This window comes from Dermochelys coriacea, chromosome 8 (genome assembly GCF_009764565.3).
Source record: "Dermochelys coriacea isolate rDerCor1 chromosome 8, rDerCor1.pri.v4, whole genome shotgun sequence".
Lineage (NCBI taxonomy): Eukaryota > Metazoa > Chordata > Testudines > Dermochelyidae > Dermochelys > Dermochelys coriacea.
This window is the reverse complement of record NC_050075.1, coordinates 99290384-99304993: the sequence shown is the minus strand read 5'-3', so window position 1 is coordinate 99304993 and position 14610 is coordinate 99290384. Positions and strand designations below refer to the sequence as shown.

General features: G+C 37.6%; 1 protein-coding gene across 3 annotated transcripts in view; it reads right to left on the bottom strand.

The window, feature by feature from the left end:
- FAF1 (Fas associated factor 1) overlaps nt 1-14610 on the bottom strand; it is a 299927-nt gene that overhangs the window by 54750 nt on the left and 230567 nt on the right. For all 3 annotated transcript variants that reach the window (XM_038412503.1, XM_043520083.1, XM_043520084.1), the window contains one exon: nt 268-404. In XM_038412503.1, the coding sequence (XP_038268431.1) occupies nt 268-404 (137 nt within the window). The remainder of the gene's footprint in view (nt 1-267; nt 405-14610) is intronic.

Here is a 14610-nt window from a genome sequence, read left to right as displayed (position 1 = left end):
ATTAATGCAGTTCTCTATCTGAAAAAATATTAAACCATGATTTTATTACAATTATGACAATTAAATCCTTTAGTGTTACGTAACATAGCATATTTATGTACAATGGCTATTTATCTTTCTGTAATGCAGATTTTGTTCTGGAACAGGTTAATAATAAACATCTTAAAAATCTCATGACGAAGACTAAGAATTAATAACAAAGAGGTATTCTGACTGTTTCAATCCCCATATAAGAAATAGGTCCCCACTGTAAAGGAACAATTATACCTTGTATTACATTCAACACCTCATTAGATGATCGTTTTCCCATAATAATAAGGAAAAGTGGAAACTGATCCGTCTTCTGAGTTCGAATTGTTTGGGCTACAACACTCCCAAAGTGTCTAGTGCACATTGTCAGAAACCTAAAAAGTATAGAAAAACAATATAAGTTTACATTGTAGAGTTTCTTTAAGTTACAGTGGGTTTTTTAGAAAAGAATTCAGCTAATACAAATCTCTTCCTTAAAGAAATATTAAAATTTGACAGTTTACTTCAGAGCTATATACAGCTTAAAACCTGGACTGCTGTGTTCAGTTGTGAAGTTCCTTATCCCTCAAAATTTATCACAAAAAGCCCATTTTCAAAGATGATAGACTCCAGATTGGAGGCATAATAATAAACTTTAACTGGCAGTGACAGTGACTTATTTGATGGAGAATTCCATTTTTCTGTTCAGTATCTAGCAAACTGTGCTCTGAACAATACAAAACTAGAAAAAATAAACAATAAACCAATTTTCAAAGACGACAGATTTTTTTTAAATAAGTGAATAAAGGACATTACTTAAACTATAATAGTAATTTTATACTTTTTTATTCATATCAGAATAATAATTTAACAATAAAAACATTAAAATGTTTTAATAGGTTATAAAACTAAAAACCTGTACTTTAGAACTGTATTTTCTTTCAGAGTAGTAGCCCCTTCAGTTTCATACTTAGTGTGGTCTAAAAACAATACTTCTATGCTTTTGACCCAAAAAAGTGCTCAGATATTAGCATACAGAAGTCTAGCATTAGTATTCTTAACACGATCTTGAATAAATGAAAAAACTGATAAAGCTTTTCTCTTCCATTAGAGGACTGTTTGAAATTAGCATTTCTTTCAAGAGAAAAGGGTAGCTTATGATATGTTTTCAGATCTGATGGTAAAAAGTAAATGTCATAATAATAATGAATTATGAAAGACCAAATGCAAATACAGAATGCTTTAATAAGATCCAATTTAATAAAGTCTGTAAAAATAATGGACTTTTAATAACACAGGTCACAAAAGGCAAAACAGTGGAAAATCTGAGGACTAGCCACTGGTACAGGCTTATTAATTCTTAATTATGTTCATGAAAGGCAACTTAAATCATGTGTTTTCTTATGCCTTATGATAATATTTTAGGTAACAACTGCTCTGAAATGTGTGCTCTAACTGATGAGCAAAGTCCTGTTGTCACATGCATTAGAAGGCAAATCTATTTGAAAAGACAAACTGCATTAAAATGTCATGTGCTCAGAATCATTTGATATCAAAATCCAAAACAGAATCAAAACACAAGTTTTAAATCAGTATACTTCTGGCTAATAAAATGGCTCAGAAACTGGGCTGAAAATTGAAAAAGTCCATTATTGCAAAAGTGGATTTGGAGTTGAAAGTGCCCGAAGTGTGGGGGGAAAAAAATTGAGCCAACTTCTCCTATAACAGAATCTTAACATGGAGAAAGGACATCCTTTAGTTTGGCTACAATAAAGCAGGGTGTGGCTATTAAAAACATTTCAAAGCCATAAAATGCATTTTTGGAATTTTTCAATTGCCTCCTTTGTTATCCAGGTTTACTAGACTTTTGCAGTCCAGAACCATTATAGGTGATAGAAAACCTGCTCATTTAAAAACCTGTTAAAGTTATGAGAATATACCATGACAAGCATACGCCCAGACATGAGAAGTGCTCTTATTCTTTTCATGCTACTAGACTGCATAGGTGTCACAAAGTAGCTGCCCTTTACATTATGAGCCAAGTGAAGTCCCCTGAACAGTACCATTTCAGAATGCTGACATACTCTGGAAATCTGCAATATTGCATTGAATTCTGAGTACCATGTTACCAAAATGATATTCACTAACTGAAAGAAGCTTGGCTAAGAGCAATACAAATGATCAGGTTTCAGAGTAGCAGTCATGTTAGTCTGTATTCGCAAAAAGAAAAGGAGTACTTGTGGCACCTTAGAGACTAACAAATTTATTAGAGCATAAGCTTTCGTGAGCTACAGCTCAGAAGTGAGCTGTAGCTCACGAAAGCTTATGCTCTAATAAATTTGTTAGTCTCTAAGGTGCCACAAGTACTCCTTTTCTTTTTACAAATGATCAAGTGACTAATTTATTAGAAATAACTAACAAGCTAAAGACACCCCGTTTAGCTAAGCTACAATAAAAGGGGACCTTGTAACAGCCTACACATATACACACTTAAAGTAAGGAGAGGAGTTTTAAGTGTGGGATGAAATCCTGGATCCACTGAAGTCAATGGCAATATTCCGTGGCAAACTGACTTCAGCAAGGCCAGGATTTCAGCCCCAGGGTATAGCTAGAAGTAATGAAATGAAACTAAGAAAATGAAAAATTGAGGATGTATAGCAAGGAAAACTCCCAGTCAGTGATCTGTATTAAGACTGTTGAACAGTCTCTCAAGAAGTGGTAGAAGTCTCGTTGCACGGGACTTACAATTTTACTGGACAAAACCATAGAAAGACATAAGATAAACAAAACTAGGAGGGAATTAGACTGCATGACTTAATAGGTCTTTTACACTCTTAAACCAACAGGCATACAAAACACACATAAAATATAAAACTCTGGTCATTTTCTCATTCAATTCTGCAATGCAATGATTATAAAGTAGACTGTGCGTATACAGGCTGTATTCTTTCACCAAAATACCACACAACAAACTCATTAAGCATAGCATGCTACCAAGCAGTTATCAGTACTACTTTCATACTTCTGAGAGAATTAATAGTGGCATGGAGAAAAACAACTGTTTTATTCTCTCTCTCTGTCTCTCACACAAGGGGATTTTCTCATTCTCATCTAGATAAAAGTGTGCCAGTTCTTCCAGTGGATCGCCAAAGCTGCCAAAAGAACTCACATTACAAATACCTGTGGAGCTCATCAAAGAACCAGATGTCACTACTGGAAGACTTGTTTTCCACAACAAGCTGGATTGCTGTGATCTCCAACCAAAAGTGGAAATGGAGGAGTACTGGTGGAAAAGGAAGGTAAATGGCACCCTACTAGTTCCTTTGTTTTTTAATTAAAAAATATTTATTTAGTGTGTACGTGGGGGAGATGATTTAGGGTGGGGCGGAGAAGGATGAGAAAGGCCAAGATTCTTTGGGGGGAAAATTCTATAGGAAAAAAACACTCCTGCAAGAAAGTTACAAAAATAAACTGCATAAAAATAATTAAGTGTTAAAGCAGTAGCACATTCTCCACTTCTCCTGGGAACTTTGAGTAACTAAATCAGAACTTATTAAAGCTTGGAAATAAACACATAGGCACTGACCACAGTTTCATAAAAACAAATGCAAAAGCAAAAATTGAAACAGGTTCTGATGATTTCTTATCTCAATTCTTCTATGTGAAATTGTCTGGAAAGGGAATAGTATTATTAGACATATCATATCCCTCAATTAAAATCAATCAGCAATGAATTATCGTTATCTAGGTGAAATAAAGGCATAGCGTTTGAAGGCCTGCTGACGGTGCAGAACACACACAAAGACACACATATACACCAATTCCAAATAATACTAACAAGATGTTCCAGTTCCCTCGTAAATATGCTACGTGTATGGGTCTCAGAGTAAATCAGGATTATATTTCCTCATACAAGAGGATAAAACGCCACAGGAAATGGTTGACTACTTGAATAAAAGCTCTGCAAGAACAGCTGATGTCACATGACAAACCACAGAAAACTCTGTAATTTTCAATAACTCTTGCAATTTTATCACAAATTAGGCAATATTTGATTTTTCTTTTAAATCTTCAGCTTCTAAATCCTGTGACTGAGAAAATCTCAATTTTCATTTAAAATTTTTTTTCTGGCCCTTGTGGTTGCTGAGACAAGCACGAAAACATGAACTGTAATGGCTCAGAAGCAAATAAAAAGAATCCAAAGTTTATTGTTTTTAATAGCTCATGATTTTTAAGCCAAGTTTCTGATTTTTGGTGCCCCGGTGCATGATTTTTGACTGCTTGGGGATGGCAATACTCTATTTTTTGACACTGTGCTTGGTTTTATAATCCTAATTTTCTCTAATTCCTTATTATGCTTTATATTTGAAAAGATTCTATACGTCACAGTTTTGGGGCCAAAAAAATCTAACATCTTAATATTAGGATAATGCATTCAGTTGTTTCCAAAGCTAAACATCTAGGTCATTTTCATATTTGCCTCACCCCACCCCATAACAGGCACAAAAATACTTCAGAAGCAACATTACTGGGAAAACTCATGAAAGGAGCTTGAGTAATCCCAGAGAAGAAGCAGCGTACGAGGTCATGAGTGTACGCACAAACACGTATTTCACACTATCTGACTCCCAACCCAAGCCTCAGAGCAGCAGAGGACCTGTGGTGAGTGAACACTTACTTGAGATCTGCAAAACAGTGTCAGAATAGACTTTGTGCAAACTGTATGTACAAAGGTAAGTGAGAGGTAGGGCCTGGCTCCTTACATAAAACAAGTCAAAAATGAAAGCATCACCAGGAAAATGAAAAAATAAAGACTCATCATTAGTTTTACTCACTCAGAAAAGTTCTTTTGTTCTTCCTGCTAATTTTGGGACCACCTTTAAAAACAACCACCAGTCCCAGAGCTGGACTCTTATCAGTGGTGCATGACATGAATATTTTTGTTTAACAGTACAGATTTCCAAGTTTTAATGCCATTCAAAAACACAGAGGAGACAAATGCAGGATTTAAAAAATAGAAAAAAAACCCCAACCAAATATAATGACTACAATGTATCTTTTTTGTACTAAAAAAGAACTGGTATGTTGTGATCACCATTTACCATGCTGACCAGTATTGTCTCATTACTTCCTTAGGCTCCCCCATATGTTGCTGTATTTACCCATTTTTCTCTTATACTTAGCTTGCAAGCACTTGAGGGCAAGAAGTGTCTTTTTGTTCTCTGTGTTTGTACAGTGCCTAGCACAACGGGGCCCTGATCCACAGCTGGGGCCCCTAGGTGTACCACAATAGAAATAATAACTAACAATGGCATGTAAAATCGAAAACCACAATGTCAAATACTATAAATGTTTGACAGTGTTCCTATAATACTTCAATTTAAACAACACGGTAATAACAAAGAGATATCTAGACTCTTTCTTGTAAAGAGGTTTTGTGGATTAGGGATTCAAACTGCAAATCACACCTAACTGTGCCACCATTTTTGCTCTATAACTTGAGAAGGGCTTCAGAATTCATGGCCATGGATGGCCTGGTCACAACAATCAACCACCATTCTCTTTCTGCTGGATCATTTTGGCCTTTAACACTGGATCATGAAGTACTATTCACCTGCTTATGGGACCTGGCTCAGTCACATGGAATTGCTTTAAAATTGGCTCTTGTTCTTTTTGGGGTGATTCAAAGAGCAGCAGTGAGGGGTAACTTTTCCACAGGCCCTCATCAGCAGAGTCCTCTCACAGGGACTGACTGTATTGCCCCTCTTAATCAACATCTATGTGAAACTACTAGGGGAAATTGTGGGACATTCCAATCCCACCAGCATGCAGCATGCACTCAGCTCACGTCCTCAAGAAATGGTGACATTGCAACCATATGCAAAATGGAGAGGAGCTGCCTTGAAGAAAGAGGCATTTTTAGGAATTAGCTATAAAGGTTACCCTGTGTGATAATGAAGATGTCTCCCTTGATGATTAAGTGATATGCAGCTCAGAGTTCTGCTCAACTCCTCACTGCTCCTATATGCTCAGGCAGCACCAATGACCAGAAAGGCCTACAGTCATTGTCGGCTGGCCAAATGACTAAGCTCATTTGTCACTGCAGTGGGCCTAGAATCAGGGAACCATACATTTGTCATGTCCAGATTGATCGTTCACAGTTCAGTCTTCCTTGGGACATTTCAGAATGACACTAAGGAGCAGCAGCTAATACAGTAGGCGGCAGCCTACCTTCTAAACAAAGCTGATTGATGTGAACACATCACACCTGTCCTCTGCATTGGGTAAAATCCAATTTCAGGACCATTTCAAGGTCTCATCATAATCTTCAAAGCCCTGAATGGGCTATGGTGCATCCAATCTAAAGCAACAGCTCCTGGGAAATGAACTCTAAAACTCTTCTGATTCTTCTTGGGGGAACTTCTGTATCAATTATAAGACAATGAGGCTGGCCAGGAAGAGTTTAATAAAAGCCAAAGTAAATATAGTGTATTATTTTAAGTACTGCAGGATGTACTGAGTGAAGGATTTGGCTGGTTACAGAATAGATATACAGTACAAAGATAAACAGTTACATAGCAAACAACCCCGCCCCGCATTAAAAAAAAAATCAACTCCAACATATTCAATTATAAAAGTTTTTAACCTGTTTCCCAGTTTAATGTCTTCTGTACCTCTAAAGACTTTTAAAAACAGCTTGAAACTTTAGATGTAAAGGAATTTAGCACAGGATTGACCGTTCTAGAGAACTGAGTTCTCTCTTTGCCCAAAGAGGTATAACACAGGCAGAGCACTGCCTACCTCTGTTAGTCCTGATCCAGTCAACCCACTTCTAGGAGAGAGAGTAGTTGAGCATCCATGCCCATTCTGCCAAGAGAGATGATAACCGTGACACTGTTTTTAAAAGATGTGGCCACCTGAGTGACTGATAACTGAATTGAAACCACCAATTTATTTCACAGAGGGAACAGAATAGCCATTATATGGTAACAACTTTCAAACTGATGGTATTGAGGTGAACAGCAACACATATATCCCATTACCCATCTCAGGACTCATCCAGTTCTCCAAGACATTAGGATTTTAAAAAAATATGACTGGCTATTAGTGCATAACCTGGTTTAAGTGAAAATATTTCAAATAGTTAATTCTGTTTTATCTTTAGATTAAATCAATAAACTCATTCAATTAAAGGTAGTGTAGAGTAAGAGGTGCTTTACCATTGAACAGCATACTCTGAATGCACACAATGGGATCCTGATTTTTTATTATGGACCCTGGTGCCACTGTCTTGCAAATTCTTCATGGGTTCAGAGAAAAATTTAGTTTTCCTCTTTCCTTTCTCTTTCTGTAAATAATGCCTATTGTACATATTTAATAAAAACAATTTCTCCAGCTACATCTCCCGATTTATGCTTCTATTCCTTCAAAGTCTAAGTATTTTATTACATAAAACTTGCCTTACACTACAAGAAGAAATTTTATACAATTCCAGAATTTGCAATCAAAATTATTTAAAACTGTTACCAAGCTTTAAGAGAACGGAGAGAATTTTCTGAACACAAATGTTTCCAATAAGGTATTGAGTACCAATGCTCAAAACACCTATAGGATTATTCAGCATCACTTAATATCTGTGTTTTTCAGAGGCCCTATTGTACTCTTGCGTACATTTTTCTAACCTATCCCTTATGTCTGAAAGGTGACGTTATTGATCTCTCTCATTTTTTTTTAAAATAATGACATTGAAACGGAGAAAACGGAGAAGTCCCATTGGTCTTCAGTCCTCAACTCAACTAAAGCTGTTCTGAAAGAGCAGGGTTTATATGTTCATATATCTCATCAGGTCTAACTTACTTAAAGAAACCGTAAAACTTTAGAAGCATCTGTGATGTTGGAAAAGATCACAGTTGTAGCCTCTTTCTAAAGCACAAAGAAAACTACGGTGAATATTAAATATGCAAGACTCCTAATTATTTTTAATATTAATTTTATACTCTGCAAAGTCAACATAAATCTCATATGTATTAGGTATTTAAATAAAAAATGTTAAATCTGAGGCTATGCAATAGTGTATTAAACAGGCTTGCTATGTATGGTCTTCATAGTACACTGTTAGCATCTTAACCACTTACGTACCATGCCTTCTAGGGCTGTAGTTATTGACTTAGGGAGGAATGAGAAACAGACACAAGCATGTTGTTAAAAAGCTAAAGGCTGCATCTAACATCAAACTAAGGGAGTCCCCAAACTACCCAGCAGAAACTAGTCCAATGGAATTTGCAGCAATGGCCATGAAAGCCCAAAGCATGAAAAGAGCAGGTTACGCTTAGTTTTCACATGCAAAACATTAAGGAATTCTGCTCCAAAGCAGAGATCTCAATCACCCTTCCCTCATGCCAGGTTAAAGGATACAGGAGAGAGAGGTCTCAGTCTGCATGAGACACGGAAGCTCTCCCTTTATTATGCAGGGTACAGCATGGTTAAGACAATACCCTTTATCTGCATGCCAGGGTTAACACTCAAAGCTGGTCACTGCTAAACCAATCCCACCATCCACTACTGGACACCTGATAGAATAATTAATAAAAATATAATCAAAACATACCCTGCTCCCTGTCTGGACTACTAGGTTCTAAGAGGAGAGCACTTGACAGTCAGCAGTGGGAAAAATTTCTTCCTGGGGGCTGGGTAAGCCCAAAGCACACCAGAAACCTAGTACAATAAAATCATAATGCAGCTAACCACAACAAACAACAACAGCAACACAAGGGGAGGGCAGTTTGGATGTCAAAGCAGCATCAGCCCTAACCCAGGAGGAATGGTATATGCACTCTGCATTTCCAGATGGGAATGCCCCCATTCAAACAGGGATGTTGTGAAGACCAATAGCAGCGGTAGGAGTAGGCAGATGTGCCCCTGCGTTATCTCCCAGTACCATCCATGTCCATGCCTTCTAGTTGGGTTTTAGGTCTTACTATATAGTATATAAACTGCTCTGGTTTTATTAGTTGATTGACTTCTTCTGGTGAGGGACTCTGGTCAAACATCCTCAAGAGCTTCAATACCATTTGACCATAAGGTTTTACTGAGGCAGCTTTGTAGGTTTAAATGGAGTTGTGCTTGATTGATTTCCCTTTTTCCTCTCTGAGAGATCCCAGAAGCCGGTGCGTGGCACTTGCTCTTCTACCTCCCCTCTTTTGCCAGGGGAACATGGAGCTCTGTTATTTCAGTGTCCCTCTTCAACAAAGGTGAGAGGCTATGAGAACTAAGAGTGCATAGGCTGCAATGTCCTTGATAGGCTTATGACCCACATCTTTACATCTCCTTTTCATTACACTTCATTTGAGTGGCCTCATCTGGCTGAGATATGGTTGGACAAGAGATAGTTGGCTAAGGCATGAAGGTGTTAAGATAGATGTGTGGCTGGTTGGCTACGAGAAACCACCATAACAGTAGATGGTTAGATGTGCTTCCTCACTTAAAGGAATATGCCTGTCTTTTGTTAACACCATTTATTTTCAAATTGTTAGTCAGACTGGATCCTCAGTTCTGCTTGGATATTCAGGTAGCAACAATATGGCCACGATAGCATTTGCGTGTGCTGAAGAAGTTATCTTTACATTAGTTAAAAAAGTGGTAGGCACTTCAAGAAAAGAGAAAAGGACAAAGTCCCTACTGCAAAGAGCTTGCAATCTAAGTTTAGACATCATAAACAAAGTACTGTGACCTTTCCTTCCAGACGTGGACTTCACCACATGACTTTGTCATTTCAGACTGGATTACTACAATTTTACAGTACAAGGGGCTCTACCTGAAGACCACTTTCAATTTCAGCTACTGTAGTGTAAAATGCAGCTACCTGTTTTCGTAAGAGTATTTTTTTGGTATGGAGCACGTTACAGCTGAGTTCCAATTACTACACACATTTCCAATACATTTATGGGTTCAGTTCAAGGTGCTGGTTTTGTGCTATGAAGCCCTATGTGGTTTTAAATCTTGTATTGTCTTAACTAATAGACCAACTCTCCCCTGCTCCAGGTCAATAGCGAAGGGCAGTTGTGACTGATAGTTCTTATATATGTCTGGGACTGTAAGCACAGCATTCCCAGCTCTGGATCTCACTTTCCTCAGTGATCCAGCTGAGCCCAAATTAGTCTACCTTCAGTCAAGTTCTATGTATTCACAGAGGCTTTTGCCTTAAGAGTTTGAAAGGCAACTGGATGTGAATTTAATTTTTTACTGGTGTGGTTTTGAGGTGTTGATACTTGATGGGTCAGATTTGCATGTTAATTTATATAAATTAAAATTTTTGAAATGTGCCCAGAGGATAGTCTTACTAACTGAAAAAAACATGTATATTAATCAGATCAATGAAGAGAATTTACTTTTTTTTTTCCTCGCTCATGTGCCCCAACATAATGTGGAGCCTAACAATCATGACTAAAACAAAGCAAGTTTTAGGTTTTTAGGCTTCTGAGTCTGTTTAACAAATATTTTTAAACTAGAAACTTGAAATCATCTCAAAGAAAACGCATTTTAAAATAGGGATATTTTACCTTTTCTGATGAGTCTCTGAAGTATTATAAACAGTTTAACCATCATCTATATACAGGCTGGGTTGTTCGCAATCTAAAGAGACAATCACCTTTTATCCTTTTCCTTTTTTCTTGTCTCAGTGCTATTAGGAAACTATTCACAAGCACAACCCTGAACAATGCTATGCAGTAATTATGACTAGATGACAAAGAGATGTGAACAATTACTGAGCCCATTTTGAAACCCTACACTAATAAAGTCATTAGATGCTGCCCTTGCCATGATCCTTCTAAAAGCTTCTGAAGTTACAAGAACACACAGCATTGTTTGTAGGGACAATTGCTGCTGGCAGAATGCAAACCTTGAGTTAAACCATGCTGCAAATTGATCTTGACATTCTGTTAAGACCGCCACTAAAATCAAAAGCAAAGTAGAAAAGGAGAAAATGAACGGGTGGGATTTAATCATGGAACAGGAGGGTTCCCTCCTCACCTTCTTTCCTCCTCCTCCTCAAAACAAACCATAGAGAAAATGACAAACTCGCCTGGTGTTTGGGAACCTTTATTTTTAAAACATTAATTAGACTCTTGACCTGGTTGATTCTAGTGACTAGCACTGTATTGCTTTAAAAGGCTATTAAACAAAATGTTGCAAAAAGAATAGATAGGTTTGACAAAACTGTATAAAAAGCTTGAGTGTGCACTGAAAGTCTTAATGCCCAAAGAACAAGTCTATCTGGTTTGCAAGCTACCTATACAGAATCTATATTCACTCCCTGGGAAGCAGTCAGAAATTAACAATGATTGAGTCCAGAACACTCAGACCCCACACCTGCAGTATGTGTGTTGGAGGATCAAATTTGGACTGGAGAGCTAGAGTATTATGGTCAACTGGTCTTCATCCAGGCATGCATCATTCATTAGGTTAGTATTAAGGGTCAGCAACTGTGAATATGGCTAATCCTTGATGATGGAAATTGCAGGTGAGGACAACCTGCTGTTGAGAAGTGCTTTAGTCAATTAACTCTTTCCTAAGATTCAGCAAAGTGAAAAACTATCATTTGAACATTAAGACTAACAAGCACCTGTCAGAACAACTGAGAAAAGTTGGCAATGTCTTGAAATATTGCACCCAAGGGCTTCGGGTTCAAAAGCTAAGAAGCTAACAGACACTCTAGTTGCTTGTTTTATGTGTTTGCTCATGCATTATATATACACACACACACACACACACACACACACACTAGTGGGAGTAACTCTTATTTGGCCCTACCTTAACTTGGGCATTTTTAGTTTAGTTTTAACATTCTCCCAAAGAAGTTTTTTTTATATAGTGTGTGTATGTGCATATGTATTGTGTACATAAACTACATATACATTATTGTGTTCACTCATGCCCTATACACACACACACCCACACCATAAAAACAATGTTATTCAGGTTGCAAAGTCAAGCATCTGAGAGCTGGGAAATGGGAGATTTACGGTTGTGCATGCAACCTTCACTGTGTCTCCCTGTGTGTCTATGCAGGCAGCAGAAGTCCTATAGATAAAGTATTTTGTAATCATGTAATTAAAGACAGCATCATAATGAATACATATATGGGGGAACAAGTAAGATTGCAAAGACAACTATATATCTGGCATTTCCTAATTTCCTGACTTTACAACCTAAACCTTTTAACTTAGATTTTTATTTTCATATGCAATATCCTAGGGTTTTTTTTTTAAAGGAAAAAGTTAAAACAAAATGTATTAGGTACAACTTTAACAGCTCCCTCATCACACATCATCATCAGCAGGGTTTGAACCTAAACTTTCAGTACTGCAGCACGGACTTATACTATTTTATCTACAGGAATAACAATATCAGCTGGCAGATGGAGAAGGCAGTTATTCCAGAAGGGCAGTGTATAGTCTGGTGATGCCATATGCTGGATCTAGGAGAATCATTGGGAGTACTCTGGCCTGCCTGTCTCTTTCCCCCACCCATTTGGTTCCTGTTCCATGTGGTGCCACCAGAGTGGGGGGCGGGCTGCTGTGGCCATGCAGTGAGTCCCTGTGGTGTGGTCAGAGCTTTCTCTCGCCATCACTGCCCAGCTACTCTGACAGGTGTTCCCAGTGCAGTACATGTTGCTACCGTTTTGGCAGTGGCATGGTCCCAGTTCTTCAGGATATTAATAGTCAGTTATTGATTTGCCATAAGGAACAGAAGTGACAAAGGGAAATGGTAATTTTTAACAGTTTATAACAGCCAAACCTGAATGGAATTTAATAATGCAAGTGCAAGTCGTGTCGCTCGCCCTGGGGCTTTGTGTCTGCTGAATTTCAAAGACCTCCTGCAAACAATGGGAGTGTTAGGGCTTCGCAAAAGAAAAAGGAAAAGAAAAAAAAAAGGTGATCTTTATAATGGAGAGTATTAAATAAACTAAATACAAGGGTTACCACCGCTCTTTCTGCAATAATGCATGAGCACATACAGCAATGTATGAAAAACACACTTGAAAAAACATCTTTAATGAAAACATTGAGAATGGTTGAAAAATGCCCAAGTTCAGATAATATCAAATAAAGGTTACTCCTCTAATTGACATATATTCCACTGCAGCTGGGTGCCCAGACTTGTATCTGGAATACAGTGCATTGACAGACATCTAGTCTCCTTAGCCCTATGCCATGATCGAGGAAGGCTGCATCCTCGCCTCTGACCATCCTATTGAATTACACCCTCCTGGTGGCCCCTCCCCCCTAAGCCATCTAATTCCAAGGACAGCAAGGATAGTTTCACATCTCTTTGTCTTTCTTTAGTTTTTCTTCTGGGCTCAGTCTGAGCTTCCTAGCAGTTTCTGATAGTAGCTGGATTTTGCTGCAGTAAACAAGCGACATGACTATAGATCACCTGCTCCACGGCATGACACATGATTGGTTCATCTTGTTAGCCCATGGGATTAAGTGAACTTGCTTGGCCTTGAATAGTATAGGTAAATACTGAAAGGGGAGGGAAGCCAATGATAGCAGAGGATGACTGTAGGTACCTCATCCCAACTGCAGCCAGGATCTAGTATTACTCTTATGTATTATCTTGCTAAGGTCAGTTGTATATTCTGTTGTTGTAGCCATGTTGGTCCCAGGATATTAGGGAGACAAAATGAGTGAGGTAATATCTTCTATTGGACCAACCTTGTTGGTAAAAGAGATAAGCTACACTGAGCTCTTCTTCAGGTCATAACTCAGCTCGGTGTAGCTCAAAAGTTTGTCTCTTTTACCAACAGAAGTTGGTCCAATAAAAGATATTATCTCACCCACTTTGACTCAGTTGTCTCTCTTGGCATTCATACATAAACTGTACTCAGCGATCCCAATCCTAATGAGTAGTTGCATATTTAAACATAGAATTCAGGGAATGGAAAAGCTAATGTTATAATAGCAGCATTAACTGATCCACAAAGCACATATACAGTATTTTTGATAACTGAACTGTTACATTTATAACTTAGCATATACAATCAATCTACCTTTTTGTTTTAATTTGTCAATTCACCAACAGCAAAATGTTTTCATTCTAGGGTTAAGATTATTGCCCCACTGACATGTCAAATAAATAGCATTTGTTTGTTTGTTACTATCATTAGTACCAAAAATCAACTAAAATGACTTAATAGCGGACACCTAAACTCTAACTCACAAGTAAGAAAGTTACCAAAAAATTAACTTTAAAATACAGGGAATAAGAAATCTCTTCCTGGAGGATTCTTGTACAATAAAGTAAAAATACTAGGTTTTTCTCCTAAATTAAGTTACCTATTTTATTACATCAATTATTTTATACTTTTCATTCTGACTCTTTTATGCCAATGCTTTTACCATTTACAAGAAACTTTTTAGCTAATCTCAGCCAAATAAAACAACAAAAACAATCAGAATTTGCAGCATTTACTTAAAGTGATTGCTCATTACCCTGTAAAACTTGTATCAGAGACAAGAAGGAGCCCTGAAAGTCAAAATGGAAGATCTAGTTTACTGTATTAACTAGAACTGTCCTCCTATTTGACAGTATAACAGT